The sequence below is a fragment of the Neolamprologus brichardi genome, chromosome 7 (assembly GCF_056152115.1).
Source record: "Neolamprologus brichardi isolate AB-2024 chromosome 7, ASM5615211v1, whole genome shotgun sequence".
In the NCBI taxonomy this organism is placed as follows: Eukaryota; Metazoa; Chordata; class Actinopteri; order Cichliformes; family Cichlidae; genus Neolamprologus; species Neolamprologus brichardi.
In genome coordinates this window covers 68,016,086-68,034,173 of record NC_142110.1, presented here as the reverse complement: position 1 = coordinate 68,034,173, position 18,088 = coordinate 68,016,086, and the positions used below count along the sequence as shown (strand labels likewise).

Sequence of the window (18,088 nt, the reverse complement as noted above, 5' to 3'; positions counted from 1 at the left end):
AGTTAAAGCCAGCAGTTACTACATGAGGAAACACCAACGTTATCTCTTTTATGCGTTTATACACAGGTCACGCTGATTACTGAACAAAAACCCAAAGATCAGCTGTTAATCGAATTTATTTGCTCTCTCTCCTCATTAAACATGTTTTTAATGTTAGTTATAATTCAGAATTGGCGACTGAAACACGTAGGACACATAAGAACATCAGGAAATAAAACCCTGATAAATATAACCTCAGTAAAAGAAGTCCGTGTCAGCGGGGGTTATTACAGGTGTACCGGGGCCTGTGCTTTGTCGGCGGTAATAACAGCTCGATTGCTTGCGAGGCGAGCGGGTCTATCCACGCTTTGCTGTGAGACTGGGCAGACATCTCCGAAATCATCGAAGCACTTTTGCAAAGAGGCTGTATCTTGACAAACCGACCAGACACATTAAGATTAAACCACTACATTCTCGGCTAAAAAAATATTAAAACTGTATTTGGTGACACACACAAACAGGGTTTTTCAAAGTTCAGTTCTGTTAGTTTCCACATGCTGGTTGTTGTGTGCTAAAAACAATGGCCACCAGGCCAAAGCAATGGTTTTGAGTCGATCAGCGTTAACCCCGCCCCCTGAGTTTGATGGGTGAGGTTGACAGATAAAATTATTTCATGATGAGAGCCAGGCGCCAGGACTGCCAAAATGAAATAAATAAATATATCATTAAATAATTAATTAAATGTGTCAATAATTAATTAAAATGTGAAATACATAAATAATTAATTAAATGTGTCAATAATTAATTAATTACATGTGTCATAACTATTTATTTAATTAATTATTTCCCATTTTAATTAATTATTGCCACATTTAATTAATTATTTAATGGTGTATTTAATTAATTCATTATGGCAGTCCTGGCGTTCCATATACTATACGCTTCTTTTGGGCTATATTCTCAGCAGCATATTAAACATATCAGGTCCCCATAAGGAGAATCATGTGCTAACGGCTGTCTAAATGACTCGGGTAAAGTTTGTAGCATGCGTGCTTGTTGTTTTTGTCTGCTTCCACTTGTCTTTGCACGAGGATGCTGTCGGCGTAAATGTGCAGTCATATTCGTTGTGTTCCCACTAGTGCTGTCAGCGTTAATCTGAAATGACGTTAACGCCACAACACGGCAAATCTCCGTTAACGAGCTACCGCGGATCGCCCCGTGCGTGGGGCTGGACGGCCAACACGTTAACGAGCTAACTGCGCTAACGAGCTAACTGCGCTAACGAGCTAACTGCGCTAACGCACTAGTTCCCACCCATGCAATTGAGCATTCGTGGCACATCCAACATACTGTTTTACTTTAGTCCATGACGCGCTTACCTTCAGGGTCATACGTCACATGAAAACCAAAATAGTTCCAAACGCCAGATCTGAATGAGGGTGGGGGAGGTTCAATTTGCCATGTTGCAACGAGCTTAGCTTCTGTCTTGCTAGCTTGCCCTGCGCTCAGTGAATCTGCGCTCGACTACTCCGCCTAGGCTGCACTGTCGAGCGCAGATCCACTGAGCGCTCAACACAGACAGCATCGTCAGAAGAAAAGTTGATAAAATAAATTAAAAATCTTGTATTGTTCATACATATGCGTACCGAACTGAAAGCACTGTATCGAACGGTTCAATATCGATACGAGTATCGTTGCACCCCTAATGAAAACCTAAAAATAGTTCCAAATTAAGCTTAAAATCTTCTGGGCTGGGTGTTTTTGGTCCAACACTACCCCACTTGCCTCCTAAAATGAACAAAGGGCTCGCTGCAGCCTGCAGGACCAGCTCGACTGATAATTCTGCCAATTATCACATTTATGGGAGATTAAAAACGACGAGTAACCAACACACGAATAAGACAAACGTAAGCGTAGAGGATGTCGCAGATGTAAACGCTGAGCAGCACTGAGTGTCCTCTGGACGTCTGTCTTTCAGCGCAGTACTTCGCCACTACCATGGTGATTGTGGGTCTGTCGGTCATCGCTACGGTCCTGGTTCTGCAGTATCACCACCACGACCCCGACGGAGGACACATGCCACAGTGGGTCAGTCACTCCACTTCTTTTCTTCTTCTGCATTTTAATTATGTCGCTCCAGCATGCGCTGATCTCTCAGCGAGGAGTCCGGTTTGGTCTCTACGTTGTGCCGAGTCAGCTTTAACGAGCTCCGGGTCCTTAACGAGGTCTGCGCTTTAACGAGCACAACAAGAGGCTCCGCTCCAAGAACTGATTGACTATTAATACAGACCCTATTTATTTTACAGCAGCTTCAGAAACTTCAGAAAGAACGACTACACACACACACACACACACACACACACACACACACACACACTTGGGGCTCTGAACAAGATTCCATTAAAGCAGAATTTAGTTTGAAGGTCAGAACTCTTACCTGTGTGTGTGTGTGTGTGTGTGTGTGTGTGTGTGTGTGTCACGTCGTGTGTGAAGGTGACAGTCCCGCTCTGATGCCTCTTATGAATGTGAATGTTCCTGCTGAGGAAGAGGAGGGACGACCGCTGAGGTGTGAAGGAGAAGCTGTGAGGAGGACGAGGCTGTTCAGGTTCATTCAGGTTCCAGTCACCATCATGGCCACAGGTGTAGAAAATCAGAAACTAGGCGTGCAGACTGCATCTGCCGTGTGGTACCGTGATAGGACGCCGCCTGTGCAGCAAGTCCAGTCAGGAAATGTCCTCACTGCTAAATATTCCTCAGTCAGCTGTTAGCAGTGTTGGGGAGTAACGGAATACATGTACCGCCGTTACGTATTTAAAATACAAAATATGAGTAACTGTATTCCGTTACAGTTACCGTTTAAAAAGGTGGTATTTAGAATACAGTTACTTTGTTGAAATAAATGGATTACACGGCGGTACTTCCCTGTTTCATATTGTGGCGGGTCAGGACTGTTTGGGTTTTGTTGTTGTTATGCTAAGCTAATAGGCAGAATGCTACAGGTATAGCTCTAAAGAATGTAGCATCATAGGCAGTGTAGTCCGTGCTGCAGGGAGAATGGACTGCCATACACGTTATGTGTCTGTGAGCGAGGGAGGGAGAAAAAGGAAAAGTACGAGCTGTCATCGAGCAGAAACGGGAGCTGGAAGCATGTAAATATAATAATAACCACTGCAGCCAAGAAGAGAGCCTGACGAGCCCAGTTGTAAGTAAGCTATTAAGACTCGACTGTACACCGTGTTCGTGTTTTCCTCCGAAACAATAAGTTCTGTTGGAGCAGCCTTTCAACGCCTCTCTCTGTCTCTGCTAGCAAAGTTGACCCAGACAACAAAGTAAAGCTAGTTTTCAGCTACGAGCCGACACAGAACCCACCGTATTAGCCAGAGGTCCCTTTACTACAGCGATCTCGTAATGTTTTCTATATGAGATCGCTGCAAAAAGTGCAGCCTTACCTAATGTCCACCTACTGTTACTCATTTATATCAAGATTTAAACATCTAGTTGGTGTTGGTATGGAGAGTAACCTTCAGTATTAGTAATAAATCACAGCAATAGTACATTCATGTAGTTGTAAACAGCATGATAATATATTAAGTAATCCAAAGTATTCAGAATACGTTACTCTCATTGAGTAACTTAACAGAATAGGTTACAAAATACATTTTGGGGCATGTAATCTGTAATCTGTAGTGGAATACATGTTAAAAGTAACCTTCCCAACACTGGCTGTAGGCCACGTAAATCGCAGAGCGGGGTCAGGAGATGCTGAGGTGCAGAGGTCGCCAACTTCCTGCAGAGTCAGTGGAAAGTAAAGTAGAAACAGTTTGGGGATGGTGCCTTCCTGTTCCAACATGACTGCACACCAGAGCACAAAGCAAGGTCCAGGTCCATGATCAGTTTGGTGCAGAAGAGTCCTGGCCCCAACCCGACAGAACACGTTTAGATTAGAGTGGAGACTGAGGTGTTCTTGTCCAACATCAGCGTCTGTTCTCACAAATGTTCTTCTGGAACAATCTGAAGTGCTGAGATGTTTCTGCAAACAGTTCTTCTGTGCAGTTCAGTCTTTGAACACTGGTCTGAATGGAAGATGTCGCATATTCAGTGAAGCGCTTCTTGGTGATGGGTCAACACTCAGCAGCACTGCTGTTGTCTTGGTCTCCTGCTTGGTTTCCAGGTGGAGTAGAGCCTTCTAGAAACAGCCTGTGCCTCGTTCAGCCTGAGCATGTAGTCCTGCTGGGCTCTGTCCTGACGGGACTGCCAGGTTAAGTCAAATCCTTGTTTCAGGTTCTCATCAGTAACAGTCAGACCTATGATATGGACTAAGCCCAACAAACAAACCCAACGTTATTGGTTTGTCTTGTTCTGTAACTGGTCCGAGGGTACAGGTCTCTACAGGAATCATATGTCTCTGAACGTAAGACCGTCAGAGTGATGACATTTTATAAAACTTGTTTTTTCACATCTCTTCAAAGACTCGTTTGAGGGTTAAGACTTGTTTTTCTGAATCAAAGTGTTGCTCTGGTGTCGTTGCACAGGGCTGGCGTCGGGACAGAAATAGTTCATATATACACGGCTGCAGTGGCGGTCTGCCTCTCAGGATCGCCGGAACACTTCCTGGGGTCCGGAGGGTCAATTCCAACGCTGTTGAAGGAATTTAAAATCCAAACACAGCTGTCAGTCTGTGATAGGAGTCGAAGTAAAATTGGTTTAAATATATTCCTGCCTGTAGTTATGGAGTCATGAGGGGAAAAAATTCATATTAGTTTTTTAACCCTTTAAAGCCGGTCAGAGCAGCACGCTCTGTTTTGTGTAACTACTTTTAAATCCCGGTAGCTCTGCAACCACGTGAGCTAGCGCAATAAATTTTTTTGCATATGAAACCGGAGGAGTTGTACTTACATCTTATGCCATCAGCTTGTCCTCGGTCACAGTTTCCTTCCACATATAACTTTGCAAAAACTGCATAAAAAGCACTTGCAGCAACAAAAACATAATATTCCAGAAACACGCTTTGCCGATCCAATCAGCTGTTCATAACACTTCCTACGTCGGAATAGACGTCAGCGTGACCTGCCCGAAACCGGAAGTGACATCATTTTCGCGGAAATGTAGTTTTTTACCATCAAGGCCTCATGAGCCTATACTGGTGTTTTTAAAAGTTATGTTTGACTTTCTGACTTTCTGTGTGGTTTCTGGGATGCTTAGGACTCATATTGCACTGCTGGAAATAGTTTATTTTGATGCATATGCTGCTTTTTTGCAAATTTGCATTATAATATTTATTTTTGTTTTTCCTGCAGTATATAAAAATTGGTGTATTTCAAAAATAAAACTATGAAGACACTCAAAATAAATTTCCTGTGGTGGGAAACTATTTTGTGCAACTTTTTTGTATTTACAGTTTTGAGGGATAAGCCTCTTAAATTTCTCTAACTAGAAATATATGTTAAAAAAACAAAAACGATTTTCAATTTTTTTGTAGTTTATTGCACTTTTTTGCAATTTATGTAATTACTATGCACTTAATGCAGACATATTATTAAAATCTAGGCTGTAATGGTTGTATTGATGTATAGCAACTTGAAATGCTCCCAAAAATGGCTCCACAGCATGTAAACATATAATATAAGCTCTGGCAGACTTGGTTCTATGGTAGGTCTTAAAGGGTTAATAGTGCAAAAACATGATGACTCATCAAATTTCATCGTTTTTACTCTGATCATCTTTGTCTAAAACGTAAAGTTTGTTCATGAAAATGTGACAAATACAAAAATAAGAAATCAAGAAGAAACAAATATTTACGCACCGTCAGATTTGATATTTAGAAATGAAATATTTCATACGGCTTTTGCAGAACTGCGACTGCAGATTTTGAGAAGAGGAGTTCGAGATGCTGCATTATTCTTTAAACCTGCAGAAAGTTTGACATTCAAACCATGCGAGCGGCTGCTGTGGAGGTTTGTGTGCCCATCAGTCTCAGGGAGAAGGAAATGGCTTCAGAGCAGAAGTTTGAGTCTGGAGGGTTTCGGTGCTTTTGTGGGAAGCGAAGAGAAGTTTAAAGAACGTGAGAGGAAAGGAAATCCAGGCAGACTGTGACGGACGCGGACAGGAAAGAAATGAAACAGCTGTAATTTAAGGTGCTGTCCGTGCTCCTCAGGATGACTCAGACTGAGAAGTTTGAGGATGTTCAGCCTCCGTCCATCAACACTGCGTTTGACAGCTAAATATTTAATGAGTGTGTGTGTGTGCAGTGAGATATTGGACTGCTGGAGAAGATTTCCTCGGAGAGGCGAGCAGCCCCCCCTCCCACTTTATTCATGCTCTATTTTTATCTGCCCACTCCTCCTGCGTCGCACACGGCGCTCGTATCTCTCTCACTCGTGCACATTTGTTCCGCATAAACACGTTTGTGCATAAATGAATTTTAATCACGTAAATATTTCCTTACTTACGCACCCTGTAAAGTCAACTTTCAGATAAGTACGCTGTAATTACTCTGCCTCTGCGTGACTCTTTTACTCTCTGACTTCTCGTGACCGTGTGAACATGTGAAGCTTCACACATGCATATGGAGGAGGTGATCTGATTAGACTTCAGAGCTGCTCTCTGCTTGCATTTGTATATTAACGAGCTTCTGATTTCCCAGATATTTATGCAACTCTTCTACACTGTAAGCAAATAAAACCAAACTGATACCCGATCAGTAATTAACAAATGAGGAAAAACATTTTGGTATAAAGGATCTGCTTGTTAATGAGTTCATTTTTCTTCTGAAGAAGAAATTTCCTCGTTTCACCATAGGGCTGGACCATATTATACCGTTCTGCTAGGCAACGATAAGAAAATGAAATATCGCGATAGAATATGGGTAAAACACGCATGCGCAGTGCCGAAAGAGCACAGCGGTAACGGAGAATGAGAAAGCAGATAGTTGAGTGAAGCGAATTAACCAGAATTGGTTTGTAAAAATGGTGCAACTGAACTGGTTTGGTGTTCGTCTGTCAGATACACAACAAAGCACATTTTTTTTGTAGAACATGCAAGCAGACGTCGTTATTGCCGTATCTGTCGAACTAAGGTGCTCCTCAATCTGGGAGTAATCTGGGTCCTAAACTCCGTCCGCTTCAGTTCCCAAAGTCAAACGAACACTGCAGCATCACTGAGAGTTAAAAACTGTCTAAATTCTTCCATCTTTAATAAAATCATCAGCGTTGCTGCTTTACCAGGTGTAACTATGAAGTTTAACATCCAGGCATCCATGAAAACAGAAATTATTACATTTAACGGAGTTAGAAGTTAGCAGGAAGCTAGCGGAAGTTAGCTCGCTAGTTTTGCTAGTTACCTAAAGATGATGTAGCATGTTCTGACTGAGAGATTTCTGAAATAAATTAAAACATACAGCTCTGCTGTCACTTCCAACATGAATGAAGACAGAAAACTAAACAGCAGTGACGTTTGTAGGGTTACTGAAGTTGGGCTATATAATGATGTGCTATGTGATTGCTAGCAACACAGCTATGCTAGCATAACATAAACAGTGAAGCTGGAGGATGAACGCTAACTTTTTTACACTCGATAAAAGTTAACGTGAAGGTTCCTGATGGTTAGAGACAAATGCAATCGCATGGCAGGATGCTGTAAACGAGCCAAACTTCAGTCAGGAGAACAACTGAGATAATCCATCCACAATACGAGGTTAGTCATTAATATACTGCAACAACATGTGAATAGAGCAGCTGTGATAGAATACAGCATTCATGAATCAATGGTACAGAAGTGGAGGAAGCAAGAAGAATGAATAAAGTTTGATTTATCTGACTGCTTTGTTTCGCTTATGTTACGGTTTGGAGGAGGACTCAAGCGAAGGACTCCGGTTCTGATGCTCACAAGAAGGATTTATTTACAATTCACCAGGTGTATATACAAGAAGGTGCGGGGGGTGCTATATACAGCTGAGTGAGGGAAGAAGGGGTCTCCAGGGAAGTCCAGGGTTCTTCAGATCATCCACACACACGATCACAGGCTCACACTCCGACACTGCCACACGGGAATCACACGGGGGAAAATCCAGGAAGCTCTGTAGACAGGGAGACAGGGTTAAGTACGACGCACAAAGGGAGCGTCCTCATGCCTGTGATTAGAGAACAATAAAATACTGTGAATGGTTCAATTAAAAAACTAAACCTGAGACACAGAAAGAACAGCTGAGGTTTGCAAAGCTGCATCTGAACAAAGCACAGCAGCACGTTTGGAGGAAACCAAACACCTCCTGGCAGCTGGCAGCGTGGTGGAGGGATGATGATTTGAGCTCCTTCCAACCGCCGACTGGCTGAAGGAAGTTCTACAACCTACATGCATTCTTTACGGGGCTGCAGAAAATCCTAAGAAAATGTTTTTCACCTACTTGGTAAATGGACTTGCACCTAAATGGTGCTTTTCAACTGTCTGTGCACTCGAACCACGTTCGTACCACAAGCCTCATTCACCCATTCATACATGTTTCATACAAGCACTTTTTTCTGTGCCAAAGTGCTTTTAAGCTAACATTTAAATGATACAGACCAAGTAACACAACTTCCTCAGGCACTGAGAAACCCGAGAGTCTTGTTATGCTGACCTTTAATCTTTAAGGTGGGAACAGATAGCTCAGAGAGAACGCAAACAGGAAAGGAGTTTCCAATAATGAGGTTATTTATAAGTTTAAAATCATAACATCCAAAAGGTGAACAAAAAGTCCAAATATTATCTAAAGGAATAAAGAAGGAAGCCCTAATCAAGAAGCGAGATAAAATATATAAGAAATATATAATAATGATAAAACAGGAAGCAACTTGAAGGATACTAAACACGGAGACGAGTATGAGAAGCCAAACGCACAAAGCGACATCTTAATCGTAAGTTCCCAGGAACCAAAACACAGAATTGCAAAACTGGAACTCTGATACTTTTACTTAGACTTAGACTTAGATCCTCCCGCGCCGATCGGCGCATCGGGCGACAAGAGAACGCCATCGAACTCGGTCTATCGCGGCAGTTGTTGCTTCATCCCATGACAGTTCGACTGAACGTAAATCTTCAAGGAAAGTCCTCCTCCATGTTATTTTAGGTCTTCCTCGCCGTCTCTTTCCATTCTTCGGGTTCCACAGAACCACGACACGGGCAGGTCTCGGGTCCGGTAGCCGAAGGATGTGACCGGCAAATCTGAACCGACGCTTGGTGACTTGGACATGGAGCGGCTGTACTCCCGTACGGCGATATACTTCTTCATTGGTAACGCGATCCCGATATGTGATCTTGAGCAGCCGTCGAAGACAACGTTGTTGGAAAACGTCAAGATGGCGGTTGATCTTTTTTCTCTCTTGTCGTTTCTGTAGCGGTAAAAATACCACCATGGCCGGTCCCAAGCCCGGATGAGAAAGGAGGAGGGTTGGGCGTTCGGCTAGCAACCCAACCCCATAAAATTTTTTTTACCGCTACAAGAACTCTGATAACAGAAAAATAAATCAAATTTACTTTGAAATAATGACTTTCTTCTCTTTCTTCTTTAGACTCGTGTGATTTTGTTGAACTGGTGTGCCTGGTTCCTGAGGATGCGGCGCCCCGGCGAAGCGAAGGTCCGTCCAGCGTGTCACAACGCCACCAAGCATCGGCGCGGCAGCCTGTCCAGCCTGGAGCTCAGCGTCAGCCAGGGCTCGCTGCGGCACAACCCGCAGGTAAATAACAGCAACCTCCTCTACGTCGGCTTCAGGGGTGTGGAAGGACTCCACTACGGATCCCCCGCTGACCCTGAGCTCCTGTGCTCGCGGCTCATTGGAGGCGGCATCGGTGCTGAGGAAGACGTGCTGAGAGCAGGAGGAGGGGTTGGAGCTGGAGGAAGAGCAGGCGGAGCAGCTGGGGGTTCGGCCTTGGAGACGGAGCTGAACCAGATCCTGGAGGAGGTGAGATACATCGCCGGGCGTTTCCGCGGCCAAGACGAGGAGGAGACGGTCTGCAGCGAGTGGAAGTTCGCCGCGGCGGTGATCGACCGGCTCTGCCTGGTGGCGTTCTCGCTCTTCACCATCCTCTGCACCATCGGGATCCTCATGTCCGCCCCCAACTTTGTGGAAGCCATTTCCAAAGACTTCTTCAGCTAAGGAGGGAAGACAGGACGAACGAGTGTCTCTATTTTTATATTTATGGAGAAATCTCAAACCGAAAACCAACGTCTTGGTCTCAGCGCTTTGACTTCACCCTCATCGTGTCCTCGTAGAAACAATTATCCTTCAAATAAGAAATATGTCATTGCTGTACTTTTCTTTTCAGGACTGAACCTCTGTGGATTCCCACTGTGACCTTTGGACATTTACTCACTTATATCAAACACTTGTTCAGCCGCTCCAGACCTCATTGTTGTTTCAGACTCTTCGGGTTAGTTCGTGATGGCGGTTCTCCCAGCGCTGGAGAAGCAGAAACTGTTGAAAAATAATCAACCACACTCACAAATTTGGACGTCTCTTTTGCTCCAAACTGAAACAGAAATCTGGATTTTTCTAGAACTAACTGAGGATCCCGATTGAAGAACCGAATTAAGACTTTTTGAAAAGATGTTCCTGATTTGGTTTCAAGCAGCCTGTGCTTTGAAGCAAACAACTTTTTTTAAGATAACTTTATTTAAAAAAGGTTATCCCGACCTACCTTCCCTGTGTGGAAAAAGTAACTGTGATTAACCACATTTCTGTAAAGCTGAGTTTCACTGCCACACCCAGGTCTGGTTCAGCCAGACCTGCTGAGTCAGAAATCACTTACAAAGAAGTTCAGTGAACCACAGTGAGAGCCGTTATCCACACATGGAGAAAACCTGGAACAGAGCTGAGCCGTGCCAGGAGTGACCGACCTTCCAAAATTACTCCAAGAGCATCCGAATCAAAGTCTGGAGTAGGCGTGGGCGATATAAACGATATACGATAGAAACTATATAAATTTGGCCAACAATAGAGATTTTGACTATGGTTGTGTCCAAATTCATGGGCTGCATCCTCCTGAGGACCCGGCCTTCGCAGTCTACGTGGGCCGGGTCCTCAGAAGGTCGGGTAGGCCGGAAGTAAACGGCTGTGAAATTGGACGGTCTAGCCTTCTGATTAGCGTCACCGCTGTCTCGGTGGAGTTTAATAAACTCGGCCGTCTGCTCCTTGCTGTCTAAAATATAACAGGACACTGGAGTAAATTCTCGACCGTCTCACACTTCTGTTTAATCAGTTTTCTGTTTGACGTTTAGTCAGCTGTGTGAAAACCAAAGAGGAACCCACCCGGGGGATTAATAAAGTTTTATTTTATCTAATCTAATCTAATAACTTTAATCTCAGCCAAACCGATTTACTCACGAACAAACAAAACACTGAAAAAAGCCAAACAATAACATTTTAGGTTGTCTAAGTGACTTATATATTACGTTTAACCCGAGCAGCGAAACTCCGCGGTGATCTGAAAATGATGTGCCGGGAGTTGTGCCGTTCTCGGCGGCATCAGTGACCCTCGAGCTCCCGGCTTGCTGTCGAGCTGGTGGGTAACAGACGTCTCTGAAAACGTCGAAGTACTTTTGCAAATATGCGATATCTTGATAAACCGAGCAGATATTTGATGTTTACACAGCTACTTTCTCGCCTGAAAATATGTTAAACGTTTATTTTGTGACCCAGAAAGATTAGTAAGAGTAATTTTAAAACTTAGTAGCGGCCGCCATTGTTGGAAACTGGAGTTTGGCTGGGCCGCGCTATGAATTCTGGGATATGGTAGGCCACGAAGGACACACCCGACCCATCCTTCAAATTCGGGGAAAAGGAGGACGCATTTGTCGGAGGAGTCTACGAATTTGGACAGCCTTCGGCGCGTCGCTGTGACGTAATCGGTCTACAAATGCGGCCTCAGGAGGATGCAGCCCATGAATTTGGACACGACCATTATCGCTCTATCGCGATAGCGCATGTTGATGATGTCATCAAGCTGCATCAAGCATCGCAGCGCGGCTACAACCATTATCATCTGCAAATTATGCCGGGCAACAGTCACAGCAAAGAGATGAAGCAATTTTGAAATATGGGGAAAGCCAAAAACTGCGCTTCCTCCACTTCCGTAACATTGACTCATTAATGTTGAATTCTCTCGCAGCTGCTCTGTTCCCATGTTGTTGCAGTATATTAATAACTAACCTCGTATTGTGGATGAATAATCTCAGTTGTTCTCCTGACTGAAGTTTGGCCCGTGTATAGCATCCTGCTATGATTGCATTTGTCTCTGACCACCAGAATCCCTCACGTTAACTTTTATCCAGTGAAAAAAAGTTAGCGTTCATCCTCCAGCTTCACTGTGCTAATGTTATGCTAACATAGCTGTGTCGCTAGCAATCACGTAGCACAACATGTTTAGGTGGAAGCTAGCGAGCTAACTTCCTGTTAACTTCTAACTCTGTTAACTTTAATAAATTCTGTTTTCATGGATGTTAAACTTAATTGTTACACCCGATAAAGCAGCAACGCTGATGATTTAATTAAAGATGAAAGAATTTAGACCGTTTTTAACTCTTAGTGTTCGTTTGACTTTGGGACCTGAAGTGGACGGAGTTTTGGACCCAGATTCCTCCGTGAAGCTCCTCACTACGGCAGCCGTAATGCTCTGACAATCCATCAAGCAGTGCAGCTTACCAAAGTTGTACTAAAACGTTTTTAACAGATTTCTGCAGCCAAAATCGGTTCGAGGTCAGTAAGCACAACCAGAATTCATACATAAGTCACACTCTCGATTTTTGAGGAAATTAAAGGATTTTAAGTCCTTATAGTGTGGAAAATACGTTATACAGAAGAAAATAATATATCGTGATATATATCGTTACTGCACATGCTTCAAATTATATCACAATATGAATTTTAGGCCATATCGCCCAGCCCTAACCTGGACTTCAGTCAGACTGAGGTGCGTCCGCGTGACCTTCAGCAGGCGTTCATGCTGGAAAACCTCCAGTGTGTCTGAATTCAAATAATCCTGAAAAGAAGACAAAATTCCTCCACAGTGATGTGAAAGACTCCCTGAATGGATCACAAACATGAGACTGCAGGTCTTGCTGCCGAGGGTTGAACAGCCAGTTATCAGATTTAGGGGGCAGTTACTTTCGCACACAGGGCAGGTGGGTTTGATAACTCTTGTCTTGGTTTATCTTCGTTCAATATTAAAAATAGTTTGTTGATTGGAAACATGTAAGTATGACAAATATGCAAAATAATGTGGAATGGGGAAAATACTTTCTCACAAACATAGTTTAACCTGTCAACATCCACCAGGTCACCAGGTGCAGGGTTGGACGTCCAATGAAGTCTCAGAGATTTCTTTATCTGAGTGTGATGGACGTAATAATAATGTGTTCCCCGTAGGGAAATTACTTTCTCTGCATTCAACCCATTCACCCAGTGAAGCAGTGGGCAGCCACCAATGTGTGTAGGGACGGTACCTTGCTCAGGGGTACCTCAGGGTAGCCGTTCAGTGGAGTCAAACCCCCGACCTTCCCATCATGGGGCAACCACTCCACCTACTGAGCTATCCCTCTCCGCAACATTAAACACAAACCAACCCTGGATGGTTGACCAGTGACCTGGTGGATGCTGTGATGTGCAGTCTGTTGTGCTTGTATCATCTGTGCTCTTTCAGTCCATTAAGCATTAAAATGATCCTACAGCGATAACGTTTCTGTACACCAGTGGACACCATTGTTTTACTGCGTCTGCCTTTCCGTCTTTACTCCAAACACGATGTTCGTCTGCAGTTTTTGTCTTTTGTGCCATCATAGATATACACAGAGGCATTAAATGGACAGTGTCCTTGAACGCATCATCGTTTCCTCTAAGTTTCAGGAAGGAAAACAGCATGCAACAACAAACATGTAGATATATATGAATTGCAAACCTTTCCAATTCTTTCCAGTTCACCTATTTTAGTGCTGGTACGAAGGACAGTTTCTTCCTTCAGTAAATCATTTGTATCAGAAGGAACTCTGCATCTCCCCATCTCTGCTTCCTCAGTCCCAGAGAGACGTGAGAAAAGCTTAAAATATGTAGAAATGATGCTCCTTGTATACAACGGCGTGAATACATGCTGCCAGGTTCTTCCCTTTTTATAGTGATCTTTTCAAACTGTGCTTCCCATTATTTATTTTTATATATCACGTCTCTCTTAGAATAGAGGCTTGACCAAGGTAGCAGCCATTTAAACTCACAGCATTTTAAAGAATGTGAAACACATGATGTGTGTATACCCACAACAATAAAGCGCCAGTTTCCTCCAAAGAAAAAGCACTGCATGCTTCTTTCACCACATTCTAAAAAAAAAGGTGTGTTCACGTTTAGATCTTTCTGCAAAATATTCAGTAAGTAAGAAAATGTTTTCTTCAAGCAACAAGCAGCTGTTTGGAAAAAGGCCTCATGCAGAAAGAAGCCTGTGCGGGATTTTAGAACTCTGAGCGGATCCAAACGTCAGCGCTTCAGGGAAAACGTGCAGGAAATGACAAAAAACTGAAGTTCCTCTAACGTCCAGCAGAGGCTCCAGCAGGTCGGTCCCAGTGACTGTAGAAAAGAAGCTAAACAAACTTTACAAAATGAGTTTCCCCAACAGCCTCAGGTAGTCCAGTTCTCCTGTCGGGTAGTCCAGTTCTCCTGTCGGGTAGTCCAGTTCTTCTGTCGGGTAGTCCAGTCCTCCTGTCGGGTAGTCCAGTTTACTGAAGAACACCTCAGGCTGTCAGGTTAAAACGCTCGGTCGTGTCTTCGTAGCGTAAACGCCGGGCGTCCTATCAGAGCCTACGCTCTATCTGCTATTCCTGAACAGAGATACGCAAGTTTCTCCATGACTGCAGCTGTCAGTCAAAGCTCTTATGATGACGTTTCACCCCAATTTAACATCACCGCGGTAGGAATTACAATCAAACTTATGGGAGAGGAGACTCATTGGACATAAATCAGCGTTTATTATTATTTTTTTGTCTGACCCCAGCCCCATCCGCTAACATGTAGGGGGCGGGGTTTATGACCTATACTGCAGCCAGGCACCAGGGGGCGATAGAGACGTTTTCCGCATTTTCTACGGTCGGTCCCCACAGACTCCCAAATGAAAACTTTACAGCAGAAATAAACATGTTTACAGCCTGATAAACTCTGCATTATTAGAGGCGTGGCCTCTTTGACTGACAGGTGGATGGCGACACAGGCGGTTGTAGCTGCTAGCTGTCTGCACATCTGGACTGTGTTTGTGCTGTTGGAGCCTGTTGGATCATTTTTAACGCGATTACCTGAACAATAATATGGCTGCTGTGACTTCATTACCTGTGTAGACGAGGACAAACATGCTGTGGGTTTGCTCTTCCTGTCCTGCAGTGCTGCTTTAGGTCACCTGACGCGCTTCAGCACCTGTTCCAGTAAGGCGTCTCTGAGCTCCACGCAGACACAGGCGCTGCGTTTGAGGAGCAGCAGATGTTCTGAGTCCGCTCTGATAGAAAGCAACCAAAGCTGATTGGCTGTGAGCGAGTGTGACACTCTGTCAATACTCTCCCTGTCTGTGTGAATGGAGGGTAATTTTCCAGATTGTTCTCTGGGGGAAACTCGTTTCCTTCGCTCTTTCATTGCGTGTCATTTTTAATTTGGCCTGTGGTGTGGAGCCCGGGCCGAGGCACAATGAGTCCTGCTGTTATTCACCCGCCGCTCGACCCGCCGCTCTGCTGCCAGAACAGCCGGCAGCTCCTCCGGGAGCAGAAACGCGTCCACCTCTTTTCAAAGGAGCAATCAGCGAGGATTTTACTGCTCCATGGCTCACAGACTGGGATACAATATATCTGCTGGGATCACCAGCTGCTCTCACTTTGTCTGGCCTGGAGCGAGTTCTGGGAGCACGTTTCATGACACATCCAAAACAGCCGAACGCTGAAGAAGAGAAAGTGCATCAGAGTTCATATAAGAGGGTAAACCTTTCACATATTTATTCCTCTGCATCCTGCTGCCGTGGTGGATGTTCGCATTAAACATGGCCACATGATAACGAGGTCACCTGTGCACATAATCCATGTGAGCCAGAAGCTCAGGCTTCATTCAGGTGTAGCAGGAGGCGGGGCTAAAACATCTTAGACTGTCAGCCCTGCAGCACTACTCCAGCACGCTCGTTCCACTCACACATTTTGAGCACTCCCACCTCTGCACTGTGGTAAATCTGCTGCACACGAGCGGATTTCAAACCGTCTTCACAGCTTGATGCTCTGCACGAGTGTGATTTGGGGTGAACTGGCGTGGACGTGCCTGTTCGCCCTCTGATAAGTGTGGCTTTGGCTCTAGTATTGTGGGGACATGGTAAGCAGGCAGTCAGGGGTTCTTCCTCCACGACAGTCTGAGCATCAGTAACTTCCTGTCGTCAGGCTCTCGGGAATCCTCTTTCACTTTCAAATAATTATTCTCTGCTTTCCTTCTCTAATGTTATCCCTGCTGAATCAGCATGCAGACACGTTCTACTCTTTTGTGTTTGCTTTTGTGTTTTTTTGTGTTCTGCAAAGTGCAAAAAAGTATTAAAATATTTCACTTAATTAAAAGTTATAATCTTTTTAAGTAGCCTAGTAGCTGAGTGGTTGTGTATTCAAATATATGATGATGTTGCTGGGCTATAATTATAGATTTACTGATGTGTATATCTTTAATGTTCCAGCTGATGATGGTTTTAATCACTAATATATTGTTTAGCAGATCGATCATGCAGTGATTTCACTCAAAATATTAAGTGTGTGGAAATACTTCAATGAAGAAAAAGTACATAAAACCTGAGTAAATGTTCCTGTCTCATCCAACATGGTGGGGGCTAAAAGAGGAGCAGTGTTCCAGATTTCAGGGAGGGCAGGTGCCATCTCACGCCCACTTCTAGACACGCCCCTGGGCAACAGTGAAGGATGCAAACTGCTGACTGAGGTCACGACAGTGAGATTAACCCTAAAGCAAGGTTAAATGACCGATGCTGGTGTTGAACAAAGCAGAAGAAAGCAGAGCTGTGGGCAGGTCATGAAAGGCTGAACAGGTGAGTCTAAAATGTTCCTGTATCAACGCCATCGACCTTCTCCAGGATGAGTAACAGGAGTCGTGTTCCCTGCAGTGTCTTAGTGTGTAGATGCTGCCCTCTAGTGTTGATCTTCATCAGTGCAGAGCAGGAACACTGAGGGTAAAACTTTGGAGATCTTCTCTTCACAGCAGCTTCTTGGAGAAATGACCGACAGCAGGTTGATAAACCAGCAGTTTGTCACATGATAAATACTGAAATCACATTTAAATCATTCATAAAAAAACATTAACAAGACCTCATGAGAAGGGAAACCCCTTTAAGTCGTCCTCAGAGGTGACAGGAGACACTCCCGTGTGTCGGATTACCTGTTCTCACCTGTCAGGCTGACATCACTGCCAGCTCCCTCTCTGTTGCCTTTTCTCTCTGGATGCTTCTGAGTGTGTGGATGTTGTGATGGGCAGCGGAGCGTCTGTCAGTGAGGAGCCTCGGCTGGGCACGCTAGAAGTCCGAGAGGCGGAGCCAGGAGGCCTCCACACCTGCAGGAGGGAGCAACGACACCCTGCAGGTAACGTTTCCTCCACACTGTTTGTATCCACTGGGAAGGAGTGTGTGTGTGTGCGTGCGTGCATGTGTGTTAGCAGGCAGATTTGAGGGAAGGCAAAGCTGAGAGTCACACTGTGGACGTCCAGTGTGTAAAGAGTAATGGAGGAACCAGCAAAGAGGAGGACGCATCCCAGCCGGTGGTGGATCCAGCTGTGACCGTGAGCAGCTTTTTAACATTAAACATCTGTCCCGATCATTTGATGATGTCATCACTGATCCTCTGTGATGTAATGTCTGATGGTCCTCTCCCAGCCTCAGCTGACACAAAACACAACTGTCACAGTTACCTGAGACACACTGACAGATGAAGGTCAGGGCTCTGTTATACTATTCATGGCAGGACTCGCTGGTCCTCCAGTATCTGTGAGTGGGTGTGACCTCTGCAGGAGTAATCAGGGGCCTGCAATGCTCCCTAATTACTTACTAATTATTCACTGCCAGCATTTAAGGTGCGACCAGACCA

At 44.5% G+C, this 18,088-nt stretch overlaps 1 protein-coding gene across 1 annotated transcript in view; it reads left to right on the top strand.

Moving 5' to 3' along the window:
* The window catches only part of LOC102782872 (neuronal acetylcholine receptor subunit alpha-7-like), a 58,674-nt gene extending 47,738 nt beyond the window's left edge, over positions 1-10,936 (top strand). The window contains exons 10-11 of the mRNA XM_087844233.1: positions 1,958-2,067; positions 9,525-10,936. Of these exons, the coding sequence (XP_087700359.1) occupies positions 1,958-2,067; positions 9,525-10,109 (695 nt within the window). The 3' untranslated portion in view covers positions 10,110-10,936. The remainder of the gene's footprint in view (positions 1-1,957; positions 2,068-9,524) is intronic.
* Positions 10,937-18,088: the final 7,152 nt, after the last annotated feature.